This window comes from Thunnus maccoyii, chromosome 7, assembly GCF_910596095.1.
Source record: "Thunnus maccoyii chromosome 7, fThuMac1.1, whole genome shotgun sequence".
Lineage (NCBI taxonomy): Eukaryota > Metazoa > Chordata > Actinopteri > Scombriformes > Scombridae > Thunnus > Thunnus maccoyii.
In genome coordinates this window covers 22,470,134-22,490,197 of record NC_056539.1, presented here as the reverse complement: position 1 = coordinate 22,490,197, position 20,064 = coordinate 22,470,134, and the positions used below count along the sequence as shown (strand labels likewise).

The window sequence follows — 20,064 nt, the reverse complement described above, 5'->3', positions numbered from 1 at the left end:
AACTACTACACCTTCTAAACCTGTTAAATAATGTGTTATTCAATTTTGAGTAAGCTTCAGAAAGTCCATAAAACCAGAAATTCAATTAACATTTACCACAAAATATTTTATCTAAGTTATGATTATATATTTGTACAATAAAAGTTTGAATAACATAAAAAAAGCAAAGAAATGCATCTGTCTAAGTGTGACAGAGGGCTGAAAATAAAGTTGGTTGATTTCTGACGGCCGCTTGGATGAAAAGTGCAGCAGTGTTACCTTATCTCAGCTTTATATATATGTACTTTTAATCATGTGCAGACATGATTGAGAAACTGACAGAGTGTCACCATAAACCCACAGCTGCTATACAAGTTTAGCTTTTTGAATGTACTTTGGAAAAATTCATGAAAACATTCTGTTTCTGCTCCTGCAGAGTTAATCGTGGCACACACACCTACAGAGAGAGGTAGGGGGGGGTGAGAGGGAGGGGGGTGGCGGACACGGTTGATTGGAGACAGGCTCTATTTATGGTGCAATGCTAATCATACTCTTTGCACCCCTGGGTGTCATTATACATACAGGTGAATGTTGTCAGCTTTGCATCAGAGGAGCAAGCTTCTTCTGGCTGTCTGCCCCGCTCACGTCACGTCACACATCACACGCACAGTGGGGGGGGGGTTTGTCCAGCGTGCTTCACATTATGATGAATTAATATTAATTTTCCCAATTAGGAAAATAGCAGCGGGTTTGCTCTCATGAGTTCATAGAAGATCAGTGTGTCCATGATGAAATGCTCTTATCATCTGATTACATCATCACGCTGTTAACTGTCAGAGCTTGTCTGTGTGCTGCGGGTATATATGCCGTATATATTATATGTGTAACTGTGTTTTATGCATGTTAATACAGTATATAGATGAGTGTGTACATGCTGTGCCGAGCAGATGGAGCTCAGTGGATTGTGGGATGCCTGCGATGTTTAACTTTGGATGCATGTCGGACCGTGGACAGAACAGCGAGAAGTCTGAGCTGCCACTGATCTTGCTGTTAGCACATTTCTCTCACACACGCACGCACACACACACACACACACACACACACACACACACACACACACACACACACACACACACACACACACACACACACACACAGAATACTAGGTGCTTTGATTTTGCTTTGATTTGATTTATTCACACATATAAAACATTACAAATACAGTATATACAGTTTTTTTATAAAGTGGATGTGCAGGTGAGCTAAAAAAAAACCCATCTAGGGCTAAAACCTCACAACAACTTAAAAATTTAAATCATAAAAAGGGGGGAAAAAGAGAAAAATAAAAATTAGAAAACAAATACTTAAAAAGAAACAGCAAAAACAACACTTTTGCATCCTCTGATGGGTTAAAATCTCCACAGTAAGATTATCTGTCACTCAATGTTTGTTTTTTTTCCCTTTTTATTTGACCAGGATGTGTGAACGCACTGCAGGAGCAGGCAGGCTTTAGCTCTGTCTGTAACAGACAACACACAGATTGGAAATGTTAAGCAGTCCTCTGTTGTGTACTGTGAACACAAAAGGCTGAAATATAAAAAGCATTTTATGAGTTTTTCTGATGAGGATTGGTAGAAGGTGTTTAGAGCCAAATTACAGAGATCTGTCTAGTGACACAAGTGACTGTAGAGAGTGACTGCAGTTGAGGGCAACTGTAACATTTACACAACAGGCAAATCAACTGATTTGCAAAATTGAGAGAGAAAGAATCTGCAGAGAAAAAGATTTATCAGATCATAAATCCAAGATGAAACATGCAAAAACAAACTGTCGTAATGGGCATAAAACTGAGAACGAGGCTTTCTAGAGAAGCTACAACTGAACTGAATTGGCTGCTACAGCACATTATCCTGCTGTTGAGAGTGGAGACATTAGATCATCTAGTCACACTGTTTATTTATACATGACCCAAAATACACAAGAATTTAGATAAATACAATTCTATGTCTATATTATTATTATTATTATTATTATTATTATTATTATTGTTATTGTTATTGTTATTGTTATTATTATTTTAATCATACATACTTAATAAGCTTGTTTTTCACACATTCCCTGTTCTCTTGTTTCTGATGCTTGGCCATCGTTCTATTAGCTTTTTGGTTGTTTTAACTGCATAGTTTACTAATGCAGGACAAGGTTATTTAGCTGACTTGCTACAGTAGCTTAGCAGAGCGTGAAGACTCTGTGAATGCGGCTTGTGCTCACATCTACACTGCGCCCTTACGCTTGCTTATTTATTTTTTTTCTAAATAAATAATGATAAAAACATAAAAAGAAAATGTGTTTTCTTCGCAAAATTGCTATTCTGATTAAAGGTTTGTTTCCCAGGTTGGGAACCAGTGAGCTACGATATTTGTTCATAGTTTGAGAATAGGAAAGGTTTTTAGCTATTTAGAGCATCAGGGCTTAACATCCGGCGTTGCTGTTAATCTCTCAGTATTATACAGGAGGGATTTATTTCAAGGATTGTGATTTTACACTGCACTCAGTAATCATGCAGGGAGAAATCAATTATAGAAGAGGCACAGACTCTATTTTTACTGGCAGAAAGGTACATGAGAATAAAATGTGGTTATAGTTGAAGGTTAAGTAATGTGACTGTTATTGTCACACAACTCATTCATCTATACTGAACTGAGCTGCGATCTGCCATTACTCAGTGACATTTGGGGTTTGATTCGCGCTGTGTCCTGCCACACTGTGCTGAAAATACGACAAGCACTTTAGGAGAGCGTGTGAGTCATAAGCATCAACACAGCGCTGAACTCTTGATTAAGGGGAGACGCGTGGCGAAGACGAGTGCTGTCAGCCCACTGGATTTTAGAGGCAGAGGCCTGCTGAGTGTTCGCCATCCCATCCGAACACACACCAGACCTACTGCTTCCATCTCATTCTCACTTTCTGTGTGTGGCATGGTGGGAGATCGGCCAGGTGATAACACAGCCAGCTGCTTCCTCTTGGCTGCTGATTGGCTGGACGAGAAAGTGTCATTCAGCTGAAAAAACATGTTGAAGCAACCCAGATATGATGCTGCTGAGAATGCAGTTGTATTGTGTTGTTATCAGGTGAAAATGTCATTCTGCCAAAATGTCGACTTTGGAGGAAAAATAGCAGATCAGTGGGAGTTCTTCAGAAACAACAGTGTGCAACTCACACACAGAAAACCTATTTTAACCCTTTTAAGCCACTTTTTTGGCTTTTTAATTTGCGATTTTATGTTAATTTTGGCTGTGTCAATGCATACGGCATAAAATTTGACAAGGGTGTAGATTTTTTTGTCCAATTTTGAAAGTTCAACCTCATTTCCTATAATATGTTCATAATAAACTGTAATCAAAATAATGAATCCTTAAGGACAAAAATGCATTGAAACCCATTAAAACCTTAATTTCACATTATTTTGATATGTGACATTTCAATAGATTATGCTATAGATGCAAAATATTACAGAAGGAAAAGAAGCAAAAAACATGGATGTTGGTTTGTGATTGTGGAGAGCTCTGTGTGTGTGTGCATCTCTGCTAATTAAAGACATGCAATTTGAGGCTTTTGTGCTCTTTGCAGTTTTCATTATGGACCAATCTGTGTGCTGAAATGTGGAGGAAAGCATGAAACAATGAAAACTGCTTTCCTCACTGCAAACAGAGTGAAGGGGGGCTCTGGAGGAGAGAGCCGGGGGCAGAGCCGGGGAGCCTCTGGAGGAATAACACTCAGTCACACCAGATTCCTCTCTGATCCTGAGCTGTCTGCCGGCGGGAGGAGAGCTCAGAGTTTGTTTTTTGTAAAACTTTTGGGATTAAAAAGTGGATTTATCTTAACTCTTAATTTCTTTTCATCCATGTTGACTGCTGACTGGGGGGGGAAACAGAAACGTCACGGATGTCAGCATTGATTTTGACCATGAAAATAGGGTTAGGTGTGCGAAACTTCGCAAAAATAGAGCCAGAGCAAGCGGTTTTTCAAAGAAGCGACTCGTCGCTCAGCCTGTTCGCTGACATATGGAGCAGGTTAAGACATCTTCATTGGGAAACACTGAAATAATCTGATGTTCATTTGCTTGCTCACTCGTTTGCATCACGTCCAGTTAGGAATCAGTGTTATTGTGAATCACAGAGAAACTCCTGTATCTTTTTACTGCAAGTGTTGCAATGTAGGGGCATTTGAGGGGATACAGTGATTGGCGTCTTAAAAAGAATGTAGGAGGAGGGTAAAGTGGGGGCCCCCTACTTCCAGCGCCAGTTCAGCCATTGTTAGAAGACATTAAATGTCTTGAAAATCGTGGTATTGCAGTTGACATCAAAGGTCAACTCCATTTGCCTCTTGACAGCTGACAACCTTGCTTGTCATTCCCTTTGTGGGTATTTAGAGAGTTTCTTGACTAATGTGTTTTGTCACTTCAGCTGACAAAAAAGCTGCTCAATATATCTTTGAAGAAGATGAGCTTAAAAAGTGTACTAAGGACGATTATCAACAACATGTAATGCTGAAAGATTCCACTTCCACAGGCATCAAGCAGGACTCTTGTTTGAACGCACTTAAATACTTCCATGTAACAGAGGGTGTTTGTGTAAAATTCATGCATGATGTATTAGAAAGTGTTGCCCCTTTGGAAGTAAAGCTGCTGCTGCGACAGTTAATATATAAATGAGGACAAACTGTCTACATTGGAGCAGCTTAATGATAGAATATTGAGTTTTGATTATGGCTACATGAACGAGAAGAACAAGCCATCTGTGATTCTGAATCTTAGAACAAATGAAAATGCTGTCAAACAGACAGCCAGCCAAATGTGGTGTCTCCTCCTCTTTTTGCCACTCATGCTAGGTGACCTAGTTAGTAGGCAGAGTCCACATTGGAAACTGTTCCTTATTCTCAGAGAAAGATGCAGTATAGTTGGTAATAGACCACCATAACATGTTGAAGACACTAGTTATGGTACATGAGGTTTTGAAAGTAAATACTGTCCTTTGAAACATCAAGCTCAGTAACTTTAAAAACATATCTAAAACACTGGCTTACAAGAAACAAATAGAGTATGTACAGTTGGAAACTTGGGAAGCCACTTGAAAGAGAAATATCAGTTCCAAATGCGTTTCCTGTCATTGTAGGATCTTTAGACCTCAGTGAGCAGCTCCTTGAAAAGTTGCATACAGAATAAATCAAGATCTTGGCATTTTAAGCATCATGTTGCACACACAGTCAGTGTGTTTGGTCAGACCTATAGAACAATTCTTCAACTTGCTTGATGTTGAGCTTTACAGTTCATTTTTGACATCAACTTAAGGTCCACTTAGTTGCTTGTTCCAGAGCTTTGGGACTTTTTAGGACTTTTTGGCTTAAAATTTGAGCTTGACGGTTCATTCTTGGCCTTAACAAACCTGACCTAAACAACAGTTTACATAACAATCTCAACTCAAGATTCTCCGACAAGTATAAATCCAGTCGGTCAGATACATAGTGAATTTATACACTCAACACTTGGAGGGCACAATCTTCTGAGACTCAGAGAATTTGAGATGTAAGACCTGAGCTGCATCACTTCAACAATTCAAGTCACTTTAAATTCAAGTCAGCAATTCCAACCTTGTGGAGTGTAATATCTAATAACCAGCATAAAACTCCTTTGTTTGTACTAACTTTGAGAAATAACCAAAGGTGAGACAGGTGGAGACCTTTGAAAATCTTTAGATCCACAGGAAAAAGCAGGATCGATATCCAATAGGACCAGAGACGAAGAAAAGTCTGAGACAACAAGTGCGTGTTATAGCCTGAGGTGGACAGCAGGCCGCTCAGTCATGTTTGGTTTTTGACGCTTAACAGCACCAAGAAGGAAAACGAGGCTTGCTGTTGCAGCTTTGAAGACGGCAGATCAATATCCATCAGCTCTCACTGAACCACCAGGTGACGACTTTGTCAACTCTACCGAAGCACAAATTACATAGAAATAGAAACTCTGAGCTGCCGGGGCTGAGGCCAAAGTGGGGGTAGATTTTTTGGGGGTGTTTGTGTTTTCTTGGCTGTCTCGGTCTCATGTGACACTTTTTAAATGGGGATAAGTCATCTAGGTGTGGTCTTGAGTAATGTTTATACAAAAACACAGACACAAATAGGCAGACTCAAACAGGATTTACCATACCGTCATTTATCAACCAGACAAAGCTGCTGTCTCTCCTCCTGTCGTCTTTCACCTTTGAAATCCATTACAATGCATCAACGGATATTAGCCTAAATTGATTTGCAGGGAGAACATGCAAAAAAAAAAAGGCCAATTTAATGCACAGAAACAAAAACAAACAAACTACTTAGTGTCAGATGTGAAAAATGTTTGTGCCATGTCTGCGGTCCCCACAGGGCAGAACGTGCAGACACCATCAAGGTCCCTGAATACCAGATTATGCATTTAGATTCAGTATTGCTGTGTCAATTCTCTAAAGTATTCGTCGAATTATTTCTAATTTATGCAGAAAAATAATTTCAGCATTTGGCTTGTTGAGGCAAGAGTGTCATGAATCTCATTTGGACTATTAAATGATATATATACATAATATATTCACCTGTCAGTTCTGATGTTTTGCATACGTATGGTAATTGTAACTGATTATATGCTATTGAATAATTCTGTGGGATGTTCAAGTCTCATCTCTAATGTTTTATTAATGGACTTTTGAGTAATTTGTGTTTAGTGCGCAATGTACTTGGTGGGTACATTGTGCGGCCAAATGAGACTCATCTATATCATACAAATTAACATTCAACATCGCATTGAATTGTATTTTGTTACAGCACTGTTTATAATATTTAGTCTAAATACCCTCACTGATATAAATTGGGTGGACAAAATGTTACAAACATCTTTAAGTATAATGTAGAGCTGCAACTATTAGTTGATTAATCAAATAGTTTCTAACTATTAAATTAATTGCCAACTAATTGTTTTGAATCCATTTTTAAAGAAAAAAAGTCTAAATTCTCTGATTCCAGCTTCTTAAATGTGAATATTTTCTGGTTTCTTAAGTCTTCTGTGATAGTAAACTGGACATCATTGGTTTGTGGACTGCTGGTCGAGACAAAAGAAGACATTTGAGGACGTCACCTAGGGCTTTTAGAAACACTGATCGATGTGTTTCACCATTTTCTGACATTTTACAGATCAGACAACTAATCAGTTAATAGAAAGAAAGCCCTAGTATAATGCAATACAGTTCAACAGCATCACAAACTACTGCCTCAATTTTTTTTTCTTTAAAAAGTTTTCAACAAAAGCTGAACTTGTGGCCACTGATTGTATATTCTGTATTTGTTCCAGCTTTTCACTGAAGCTTTGTAACTATTGCAGCATTACATTCATATCTTCCCTCTCTGTCTCTCTCCAGGTGCAGGGTCGTCGGGAGTCTCTCCCTGCAGCCAACCAGGCGGTGCGGCGGCGTATGTCCGGGCCGTTGATGCTTCCTCCGCTGTGGAGGAGACACTCCTGCCAAGAGCGCCCATGTGACACCCGGCGGTCGTCAGCAGCTAATGGCCTACCACTGGCCCGTCTGGAAGTACTGTACAGCCGAGCACTGGCCAGTCATGATGAGCAACGGTCAGTTAGTTTCTTTCTTCCTTTCTTTCTTCTTCTTTCCAGCTTTCTTTTAATTTCTTATAATTGTTTTTCTGAGGTGTGTGAAAGCTGTTTTTGTTGCTTCACATCACAACAAATGTCAGTGTGGGTTGTGTTTGTGTTTTATTTTTTTCCATACACAGAGTGCTTTTGGTTCTTCTGCTATTATTATACTGCTGACTATTGGCACCACTCCTACATTATTTGAGAGGACAACCCATTAGAGGAAGAATCTTGCTTTTCAAATGTGGCTTGTTGAGATTCATCCAGCACATATAAATGAATGGATGTTGTTTTTCTTGTTGGAATTCATCTTGGGAGTTGCTGTGGTGTGTTTGGTTTTGATATGGAGCATCTGCTGCTCTGTGTAACCGAGACAAGTGATTTGCATTCAGCTCAACATTAAAGCATTTGCAAGAATATTCAGCTGATCAATCGTTCTTTCTTTCTTTCTTTCTTTCTTTCTTTCTTTCTTTCTTTCTTTCTTTCTTTCTTTCTTTCTTTCTTTCTTTCTTTCTTTCTTTCTTTCAGAACAATCCCTATTAACTGCATATTGTGAAGGATGTGCCTGACTTAAAAAACCGTACTGGGTGTCTGTTAGAGTTCAGCAAGTCATTTGAAAGAAGGATCAATATCTCGGCAGAAAAAAAACAATAATGGTCAAAGTGTTGAACAAAAGTAAACTGAGTGGTCGGACTGATACTCAGTGGAGCTCATTTGGCTCTGAGTGATGAGGTGCAGCCTGTGTGGAGAGAACTGTACAAACCACCATCAACTAAGAGGGTTGGTGACTTAATGTGGAGAGTTTTACATGGGATTGTGGCTGTTGGTGCTTTGTTTCCATTGTAAATCATAATATTAATGACTGTTGCAGACTATGTTCCATGTTTCATCTGTTAGAAAAGATCTTCAGGATGTTTGGAGAGGTATTTTCTCAGCGTGTGTTTATTTTGGGTTATAAGTACACTCGAAAATGTGAAAGTGAAGTGCCAGCTGTTTAACTTTATTTTGGGACAAGCAAAAATGGCTATTTATGTTAGGAAGAAGAAAGGGAAAAGAATGAGCTCTCTTTGGATTGTGATGCAGAAAGCATTTTTATCAGGGTGGTAAAAGCCAGATTAAGAGTTGATTACAGATTACAATGCGATTAATAATGTGGAAGAATTCATAAATGTCGGGTGTTGTTAGGACGTGTTATGCTCTGCTTTCTTTCTTTCTTTTTTTATTTATGTCTTTCTGTCTTTACCTTTCTCTAAGGTCAGTGGTGCAGAGTCGCCTCAGCTCATTATCTCTGAGTCTCTTTCTTGTATCTTTGTGTTTGGCTCAGTCCAGGTGGACGCCAAGCGAGCAGCAGGGTTTCTGTCTGAACAGCTGAAGCTCTCTGAGTGACAGTGAAGGCAACAGCATACACATGCACACAAAGTCGGGTTGTATGGTTTCGGATGATAATGAAAACCCTCTTCTCTTTTTCAAATGCCTGGTAATTGCAGCAGCAGGAAGAAACCTGGCACTGAAAGGTCATACAGTGGGTGTGTTTGTGTCTGTTTGGCATCTACTTTATCTCCTCTCTCCGACCATTTTCATTCTGAAGATTTTGGTAACGTCATGTATGTGTGTGCAGTCCAGACATTAATAACAGAGGGGTGAACTCTTTTTTTTTCACAGTGAAAAGGCTTTTTGGATAAACAGCTTGTTAGGTAATCATCTAGCCCATTTTTTTTTTTCCCTCACAGCTGGATAAACACAAGTGGGTTTGGTGACATTCAATAATTTGAATGAGCCTGTGTAGCTTTCCTGTCACGCTGTAAGCAATTAATAAAGACCTTCATACAATTTACTGTAACCTAGTAAAGCTAGCAGTACTGGACATTGAACAAAACCTAACAAACATTTACATAATCAGTCATGGACTAAATAAATGATTACTAACAAAACCACATTATCGAGCTAATACCTAGCTACCAATTTGCCATCATTTTTTGGAAGGAGTTAGATCGTGTTGCATAGTGTAAAAAATGAAATTTAAACAGTTAATGTGCGTGTGTTAAAATTAGGGCTTCAATTAATGATTATTTTTATTATTGAGTAATCTGTCTCTTATTTTTATGCCTCATCAAGTTATCATAGTCTTTAAAATTCCACTGCCTCTCCATACATGACAGAAATGTTAAAGTTGTCTCCGTTATCAGCCTCTAATGGTCGCATGAGGTCAGCATGACTTTTGAGATGTGGGATCCCTGTAGCTAAAAATGCTTTGAAGAGCTTATTATATTATTATATGTATTATATGGTGCCAGTCTGAAATCAGCTGGACAAGTCTACATGGGAGCAAACTAGACACTGAATCTGGACACTACTGCACTTGGTCATCATCAGAGTGTTACTGTTGTTGCTTTTTGTATAATTACCCTGGACTCAAAGCAGTATTGATAGTTATCTTGGTAAAAAATTAAGTAAAATAATACATTTAATTGTCAGAAATGTGTAAAAAATGTCCATTACAATTACCCAGATCCCTATAAGGGAAATGTTGAATTGTTTTGTTTTGTCCAGAACCCATATCTCCAGTGATACTGTGATGGTTTCTGCCTTAGATAACTGATACCCCTTGCCGATGTGGATAAAGCCCCGGCAGACGGCTGTCCTCTACCTCTGACCTAGGTATCAAACGGGTTCTCAACATCTACACGTGAGACCACCTTAGCCTGCATAGGGAACCAAAGTCCAGCTTGGCTTCTATAATCACTAGCTGTCGTTGAATCACTCTAACTCAGGCCTATTTAGTCAGGAATGCCTGACAGCTGGATTACAACGAAAACGTGTGGGTGCAAGTAGGTGTTGGAGGTTTGAAAGCGGTCCAAGATGGCCCTTTAACAGACTATCTCTGGAGGAGGCCCACTGTGTTGGTTGAGGGCACTCGCCCTGTTTTATAGGGTGGCTTCAATGTGCATCTTTTGCCAATTCAACCTTTTAATCAATTATGCTTATTATAAGTTCTACACTGAAATTATACCTCTATCACAGGTGCATCAGGTTAAACACATCTAGACCTGTCAAAACTGTTAGTCAATAAACATTGCATATTTATCCTTAGCAATTTCCATTATAAATTTTCAATATAAATATCAGCCATATTTTAGGGGGCGTCTTTCTTACCTTTAAGGGCTAACCAGAAGACCTCAGAGATGAGCACAAGCCAGGAGCTTTGGTTGGAGTGTATAAAAATACAAACCAGTTTTATTTGGCTTTTTAAAAAAATGAGTATTACAAAATGTAAAAAGTAAAATACAAAAACTTGAATGTGAAAGTTAAAAAGGAGAAAAAAACCCTTTCTAGGATTTAAAGGAGTCAAAAAAGGCCAGAAGGCAAAAAAGGGCAAGAGCCAAAACACAAAAGAGGCCTAAAAGCAGCAAGCCTCCGAAAGCTAAAAAGGCAGAAAAAGCAAAAAAGGCAGAGAGAGCCAAAAACGAAAAGGCCTTGAGACTCTCTGGCCTCCACTTTTATGTAATTCTTCTTGAAGCATCTACATCTAAAAATCCATATATGTGCACCAACCAGAACATCAGAAAACTTTTGGATAATATTTGTTTGCTTTGCACAACACAATTCTTAAAAGTCTGACAATATAAGATATTTTTAACATTTCCAAGACCTCATGGTTAAAGGTCAAGGATGTAGAGTGTCTGTATCAGGTGCGGAAACCACAGCTCGCTTTGCAGCCTGACTTCCTGCTGATCTAAGCAGGTCTGTTAACTTGCACTTGCACAAAAGCTGCACACTTGCACAAAAGTTCAGTTACACGAAACAAGAATAGTGCTCCTCAGATTTGGCATTGATTCTACAAGTCTCTGAACTCTTCTGGAGGGATGAACACCATTCTTCCAAAAGATATTCACTCATTTGGTGTTTTGATGATGGTGGTGTAGAACGCTGTCTAACACGTCAGCCCAAAATCTCTCATAGGTGTTCAAATGTGTTGAGATCTGGTGACTGTGACATATGATTCACATCATTTTCATACTCATCAAACCATTCAGTGACCCCTTGTGCCCTATGATCTGGGGCATTGTCATCCTGGAAGAGACCACTCCCATCAGGATAGAAATGTTTCATCATAGGATGATGGTGATCACTCGGAACAACCTTGTCTTGATTTGCAGGGACCCTTTCCTCTAAGGGGAGAGGTTGACCCAAACCATGCTAGCAAAATGCCCCCCAACAGCATAACAGAGCCACCGGATCCCCTCACTGTAGGGGTCCAGCATTCAGGCCTGTACCAGTTTTCCTTTAATTTGTCACCTGTCTGTATATACATACACACATATATACATATCAGAATCAGAATCATCTTAATTGGTCAAGTATGTTTACTCATACAAGGAATTTTACTCTGGTTTAGTGACTCTAAATGGACTTACACAAAACAACAACACAACAAGCTTCAGAAATATACACAAGGAATGACTATATACAGGTGAAACCATTTCTGTGGACTGTAAACAGGATACAAATAGTGCAAAGAAGTGAAGAACACAAGCAATGCTGAGATAAATAATCATAATCAGTCATAAAGAACTATTTGCAGCAACAAGAAGAGCAAGGAGTCCTGCAACAGCATGTATGCCCCCCACACAAAATACTGATTTGATTTAGTTATTTTCTCTTTACTGAACTTTGTTTGAAGCTAAGTGATAAATAAAAACTATACATAGCATTATTTTTGAGAGCATCTTCACTTTCATTTTGGTGCCTAAAACTTTTGCACGGTACTGTACATACACATATACAGTATATATACACATATATACATATATACATACATATATACATACATATACATAGGATAGAGGGGTCACAAATCTTGTTTTACAGTCTGATGGCAGCGGGCGCACCGTTTTCCTCTTTGTTGGAATAAGAGACCACAATAAAAGATAAAAGGGAGAGACACATAAACAGAGGAGATACGAGAGAGAGAGAGAGAGAGAGAGAGATAAAGTAAAGGAGGAGGAGGAGGAGAGAGAGGCATAGAGAGTAAAGGAGGAGAGAGGTAGAGAGAGAGAGTCGGTATTGACAGAGAGGCAGAGCAGTTTCAGCACTCGGGCTCGTGGACAGCAGCACCACCATGCTGCGCGCGCTGCTCTCTGTCAGTTAACGGCTGAAGCGCGAGGTAGTTTCCTCCTCAAACTCTCAGACTTCTCTTCTTCTTGCATCGATTATTTTATTGTCATTATTAGTATTATTTGTCACGGTTTGAATCCAAAATTCGTCAAAAAAAGAAAGCAGCAAACTAACCGACAAATAAAGTAGAAAAAGATGGAGTGTGCCACGCTGAGCAGAGAGGGAGCGGGACTCGCCAAGCCACCCAAACATCTGTGGCGGCAGCCCAGGACTCACATACGGATCAAACAACGCTTCAACTCGGACACCGAGCGCTACCTGTGCCGCAACCGGACCCTGGAGAAGCTGCGACCCGGGTTGAAGAAACCCCGCATGTCCTGGCCCTCTTCGTTGAAACGGTAACCCCTTTCCCCTCCGAAGTGTCTCAACTCACCGCAGGTTGAATTATTACACTTTAAATCAGTTTCTACATAATGAAAAAGGTCCAAAACTTGACTAACTGACCGACTGCAGCAAGATTTTATGTTACTTGGTCATGTTTGATGAATTAATACAGTAGGTGTAGCTCTGTGGCTGCCTCATGCTCCCCAGAATTAAATGTTTATATCATGACATGTTAAATATGAAGGAGAAATTATTCAATTTGATCATTTTGATGGAGAGAGATCATAGATTCAGGCTATCGCAAAATCTGACAAGAACTGACAAAGTATAAATTAGACCAAATATTTGATATAAGTCTGCTTAAAGGCCGGTTCACAATTTTTCAAGTCTGTCTTTAAGATCCCCAAAAATCCACAGTGTGTCCACACAGTCATTTTATGCAAAAATGTTAATCTAAATCTTGGATATCTGCCACATTTACAGTCTTTTTAGCATCAAATTCCCTCTTTGTGTTTCCTCGGACCGTGTTTTCCTGTTGAGCTGCAGTGGAAGTATAGTAACAAAAAGAGGGACTTTGGCACTAAAAAGACTTTAACATTGAAAGATATCTACTTGATTTGACTCACTTGGACGGCCGAAGCTTCATATTAGCTTCAGATTAACTTTTAAATACATTTTTGCACAGGAGGACTGTGGATTTTGCCCTCCTTCACTTAGATTGTAAGTGCATTATGAAGGGATCTTCTAATGGTCAGTATGAACAGGAGGAATGATTATGGCAAGAAAAAACTACTTCATTGTTCATTTGGGCACCTGATGAACCCGTCATTAAATTACAGCACTCAGCTACATTAAATAACAAAGAAGTATTTTTTCTTATGGTTATGAAGATGCTATTTTGGAATTTTTTATGTGATCTGCATCAAACCGTACACATAAAACTGTAGCCTAAAACCTACCACCAGACCTCTACAGTCTACCTTCATATACACTGTTTAGGTGAGACAACTTACAGTAGACAAAGTTGAACAATGATTTATGACTGAATGTCTAGATTTAGCTGTTTTCATAGTTATGAAATATAACTTGGGTCATCAATCTTTCCTGCCTGTTGTTATGAAATAGAAAAAAAGTCAAAAACCTCCTGATATAAGAGATACTTTATTAATCCCAAAGGCAAATTTAATTTAAGTAAATTTAATTAACTTTATCTGAGTCATAAAATGATCAGAGTCAGGAAGACTCCCCTAAATGTCATTATGTTTATTGAACCACTAAATCATCAGTCAAGTTTGTTAAAATCTTAAAAACACCTGCTAGAAAGTCTTCAATCTGTCACATAGTTCATTTTCCAGATTTACATCTCTGTAAATGCAACAAATTAAACCAACAGCTTTGATTTTTTTTCAGCTGTAACAAAAATAAAAATGGATCTCTCTTGTGAGGGATGTGTTATCATATATAAACCTTTTTAAAATGTGTGAACCACAGTTTCACAGTACATGCATTTCTAAACCGGTGTCTTCACATGAACCCTCATGTTCACAATATTTCTCCATATATGCTATTTAAGATATATAAATGTAAGTAGCTTCCAAGTTTAACATTTTCTACACTCTTTAATCACTCAGACTGTATTATGTGTGTAGAATTTTACAGTCAAGTGAAATCTATGACATTATTTTTCATACCTGTATTGCGTCCAGTAGTCAACTCTAGATGCATTTTTCATTATTTTACACATGATTTGGTGTCTTTGGAGACTTTTATCTTTGAAACAGAGTTCAGTATGTTGAAAGCCATGAGTGTTTTCATTTATGTGTTTGGGGAGTGGGGTGAAGAGTCACTGATTCCCAGTGACTTCTTCTCATCTGTCATCTCAGTCAGTCTTCCCACGCTCCAATTACTCCTCAGTGAACAAAAGCATTAAGATGGTGTCTGTTGAGGATATTTTGCATAAGATCGACCCAATAATTTGTCACCTTGGGAACGTTTCATTACTAGATGTGTTTTTGTCAGTAGGGCAGAAGGCTTTATGAGAGATCAGGTTCACATGACTTCAAATTTTAATGCTATTGAAGGGCTTATAGAGGGTAGAGGAAAACACAAACACCGCCATTTTTGTGGTGTTTGACAGTGCATGCTTGGAAAATATTTCATGCAATTTACCTGTTAATGCAAGTTCAGAAAACACGCAATAACAGAATAATTTTGTTCTCTAACTGTTGAAATTGATTGGATTCCCAACACATAGCAAAATAAGGAAGGCTATAATTTCATTATGGTACCGGAGGGTGTTTTGGATTAAAAGCCCACAAAAATGCACACTGTGACTGAGTAGGTGTCTCCTGAAGGGGTTTTATTTTATTTTGTTTTATTCTGTGCACTATGAGGGATGATGGAGGAGATGTGAGTGATGGTTTAGCTAACCATGTACTGCCCTGTAAACCTCATCAGTCAAGCTGATGAAGGGCTCTGATTCCTTCTCCTTCAGTTCTGCTTTATTTTCTCATTCCTTATTTGGTCAAACACAAGCACTGCGAGGGAAGAGAGTGATGGCCGGTGTTCGTGCTTCAGCTGTTTTTGTGGCATTTTTACACTTTTTAGTTTGACAAACATCCTTTCTTTGAGATTGAGGATGTGATTTTAAAATTAGAAAAGAAATGTAAGGAAATGAGAAGGAAACAGCAAAAAGGAGTTAATAAAATTAGTGATGCACCGATCTGACTTTTTCACTTTATTATTTTTGTTCATGAAGTCAACTGTCTGTCATTAGGAAAGAGAAACATAATGACCACATTACTGTGTATGTAACAGTGTGTGAATCATTATCCGTTTCATAAAATTCATTTGTTTTATTCATTTCATCAGTGCGGTGCCTCTCACGTCTGTCTGCATGACACATGTCAGATCACTCTGTGGTTCGCTCCGTGGCTGCCTGCTGCTACACTAATCAAAACTTTGGTTTCGTCTAATTTTCGGGACAAACAGGACAGGATTCGGAATTCAGGACAACTGCTCGTAATTCGGGACTGTCCCAAATTTTTCGGGATGTTTGGTCACCATAGATAGCAGATAGGCCCATTGTCACCCATACCTGATCCAGCTATTTGAGTCAGTATTGGACCGATATCCGATATCAGTATTGGTGCATCTCTAAATAAAATTCATGTTTTACTATGGTTATATGATTCTTGGTGAAAAATGTATTTTAATAACTATGGGTTTTGTGGAAACTCATTTCGTGGGGCATTTTTATCTCGGTTTCTGTGTGGACATTTAGTGTTGTGGTAATTTAAACTCTGATTCAGACTATTCCCACCTCAGCACGATTATAGGGAATCACTGCTCATCCTGACATTGCAGTATCACGTTTTTAACGGCAAACACTTATCTTTTACAGTGTATTTGGCCAGTATCTCTACAGTATGTTTACCACAAAAAAGAAATAGAAAAGCTTTAATAAAAAAAATGACCATAGAAGAATCTGTGATTGTCTGCTGCAAAGTTGGACAGGCATGAAAACCGCTGTAAGTTCAGCTCCGCTCCTCAGACGACACTTGCTGTCAACAAGTGATGCTGCGGCTCATCTCACCTCAGAAGCTTTTCACACACAAGCTGGAGTGCTGTTTTTGTCCCCTGACAGTGCTATAAGAAGATAATTACCAGGAACGGTTTCACTTGAAAGATTTCTTTTACTTGGGAGAACATGAAAGGAAGAGGATTTTAAAACAATGGAAACTGCAGTGTGGTGTTCATCAGTATTGAGAACCTGACTCTAACATGGGCCTTGTACAGTATTTGGTTTGTGTATTGATGTACTAGATGCTAGATTATGTTTACATTTGACAGCCACCTCAGACACGTCTGAGGGTGGCTTTCAAAGGGACAGTAAACACTTTGTCTGGCTTGTTCCCAGTATCCTGACATTTAAATAGCTTCTACAAGTGTTTTTTGTTGTCCAGTGTGTGTTTACTGTCCTCTGCAGTTGGTTTGACTGATCAAATCAACAGTGCACTTTGGTCTTTTGGTCCCAATCTGATTACAATCTGATCATCCAGAATCCATTTTAGTTAGTCTGAGTGTATTTTTATAACATTTTTGGGTGTGCATTGACACATGAGAGCATTAGCTCATCTTACTGATGATTGTCGGCATTTAACCTTTTGTGGGAGAGACACACCTCTCTTTTGGCTCCTTTGCAGGTACATATCTCCTCGTACAGAGGAGTCAGGAGTGGTTGCTGATGCAGTAACAGTTGCTCCTTTGCCTGTGCTCAACAGCTGAACAGTTGTTATCAGCCCTCAGCAGCAAATTAATCAACGCTTGCACTGCTATTTCATTATTTTTCATGATCGAATGTGCCCCAATAAATAATATTAATCTACAAGCTTTAATTTTATGCTTGTGGATTTCTTCGAGGCTGAAGTTTTGTCATAGTGATATTAGATAATCTCGCTTCATAATTTAAATCTGAGCAGAAAAGGACATTAGAGCTGCAACGATTAGTCGATTAATCTATAAATTCTGAAATGTGAACACAGTCAAAATTCATTTCATTCATGATGAGGAGTCAGAGATCAAAAGGTACTAAAGGGATTGTGTAAAGTTTGTATTTTCTGTTTAGACTGAAACAGAGTAAAAATACATCGATGCAAGTTACATGGCTGAGAAAAAGATATTTTTTAGGGTTACACACAGAAGTGAAATAAAGTAATCAAGTTGAAAAAGATTCAATTTAATATGTAGCAGATTAGAGATTCTGATCTGAGCCTTGCGACCACAACAATTTGATATGTATCGGATCTTTGTCTTCTAGATTTCATGAATAAAATGCAGGCAACCGCAATATAGGAGAAGAAGAATATACATGCACTGATGGTGAATGTGTGAATGCACCAGTGAGATGATGCAGTATAATTTTATTGAGGTGCATTTGGATGTCACTGAGTGAGCGTGTGTGTGTGTGTGAGAGAGAGAAAACAAATTATAAATAGATATAAAAATAAAAATGGATGGTCTGAATTTACTGACATCCACCTCTGCAGAGTTGAATGGGCATCAAAAAACGCTGTCCAGTTACCTCGGCTTCCCAGTCAAGGCTCACCTTTAATGTCAGCATACAACCTTGACTATATCATATCAGTTCTTTCCTGACACTACCTTGAGTCTTGGCAGTATGAATGCCGTCTGCGCTGACTGCCCGGCATTGAATGATGACGATGGAAATGTAAACACATCGGACTGTAGGTGGGAATAAGAGCAATGAGTCAGCCAGCATTGTAGGCACAAGCGATGACACCACTGGCGCCGCTTTTATCCTTTGCTGAATACATTTTTCTTTTTTTGTCCCAGAATGACACTGACTGTGTATCATTTCAGATGACTCAGATCAACCTTTAAAAATAAGACATCCTCAATAGGTGGGGTGAAAATGATGTAAGACTAAAATATAAAATAGGAACAGTTATGAAGCCACTTACTGGCCAGTTACATGTACATGAGGTGAAAACTAGAGATGGTGATTGCTTGACTCACTTTATCAGTAATTCTTATCTTCTGTGGGGAAACCTGATGTTTCAAACTGCAAGTTTGTTGAAATTATATTTATATATGTATTTATTTAAGATGTTTTGGGAAATAAGTCACTAGACTACAGAACGTTTAATGTCCTTTTTTGATTGAATAATCATAATTGGCCTATTTCACAATACCGTGAGCGCAAAATGGATGTTGGAAAAACCTTCTTCCAGTTACAGCACTAGCTTAACTTGCAGCCTAAACAATGGCAGAGTTTAAAAGCAGTCAGGCGTGTAGTGTTAGACTTTCCACCTGACGAACATTTAAAAAGGAGATGGATTTTGTCCATAAGAGGAGACGAGGGAGCAGGATTTTCCATGAGGAGAGGCAGAACTTATGTGTGTGCCTTACACTTTAAAGAGGATGAGGTCTTTACCCACTCAGAGTCTGGTCACAAATACTTGAAACCACAGGCTGTCCCTTCCAGATTTCTGTGGAATAACTGGGGAGAAATGAAACCAAGCCAAACACAAACAGCAGAACAAAGTGGTTGTCATCAATAATGTGTGTGCTGTGGTTCTTATTCAGCTGTACAGCTACTGTTGCTATGGATACTGAGACAATACCTTTTTAGCACAGGTATGAAATGAGAACCATCTGTTTAACAGGAACAATGTACAATTTAACATTAGCTGTTTTTTACTACTTATTATTTTATGTACTTACCTTGTGCTGACGTGGTTCCTCACAATTTCTTAGTGATCTATAGCATCTGGCCCTAATTATCACTTTCCCTGCAATAATATTTGAGACTGGACAAACACACAAACACATAGTTGACAAAAAAGTTTTTTTTATTAAAGCATACTTTTAAGATCATCTAACTCTTAACAGGAAAGTGCTGAACTAGAAACTAGTTTACATATTAGCTAGCTAGCATAGTACTTACCTTGATAATCACAAATGAATTACTCAAAAAAGAAGTTGTATCTGTCGTCCAACTTTGACCTTTTCACACCTCCTTGAAATAAGGACAACATCTGCACTTGTGATAATTGGCAGAGAAAGGAGAGACTGTGAGAAAATACGCTGTTCAGCGTCCATAGTCGCAGCAGTAGTGGTGACAAATTCCAGTTTTGGTCGCCATATTGTGAAATAGGCCTATTGTAGCCAAGACAATTTAACAATAACATTATTTCAAGATCTAGTTCTTATTTTGTACATTTGTACATATTACTTATATACTCATTTGTTTTCTTCATTCGGTATCAGCATATTGATAGGGAATCATAGGGAACAAAATATGGCACAGACATGTTTGGAGTAAATTTGAAACAGTGTCTCCATTAAATAGTGTGTCCACCAGTGAGTAGAAAAGTTTATTTTTCAGCACTAAA

General features: G+C 38.6%; 1 protein-coding gene across 4 annotated transcripts in view; it reads left to right on the top strand.

Annotated features, from left to right (window-relative positions):
• Positions 1–20,064, top strand: part of LOC121899980 (cAMP-specific 3',5'-cyclic phosphodiesterase 4D-like) — a 117,835-nt gene that overhangs the window by 12,376 nt on the left and 85,395 nt on the right. For 2 of the 4 annotated variants that reach the window (XM_042415796.1, XM_042415798.1), the window contains exon 3: positions 7,419–7,627. In XM_042415796.1, coding sequence (XP_042271730.1) covers positions 7,419–7,627 — 209 coding nt within the window. Of the gene's footprint in view, positions 1–7,418; positions 7,628–12,815; positions 13,162–20,064 lie in introns of those variants that run through there. The other 2 variants (XM_042415797.1, XM_042415799.1) reach the window with 2 other exon arrangements.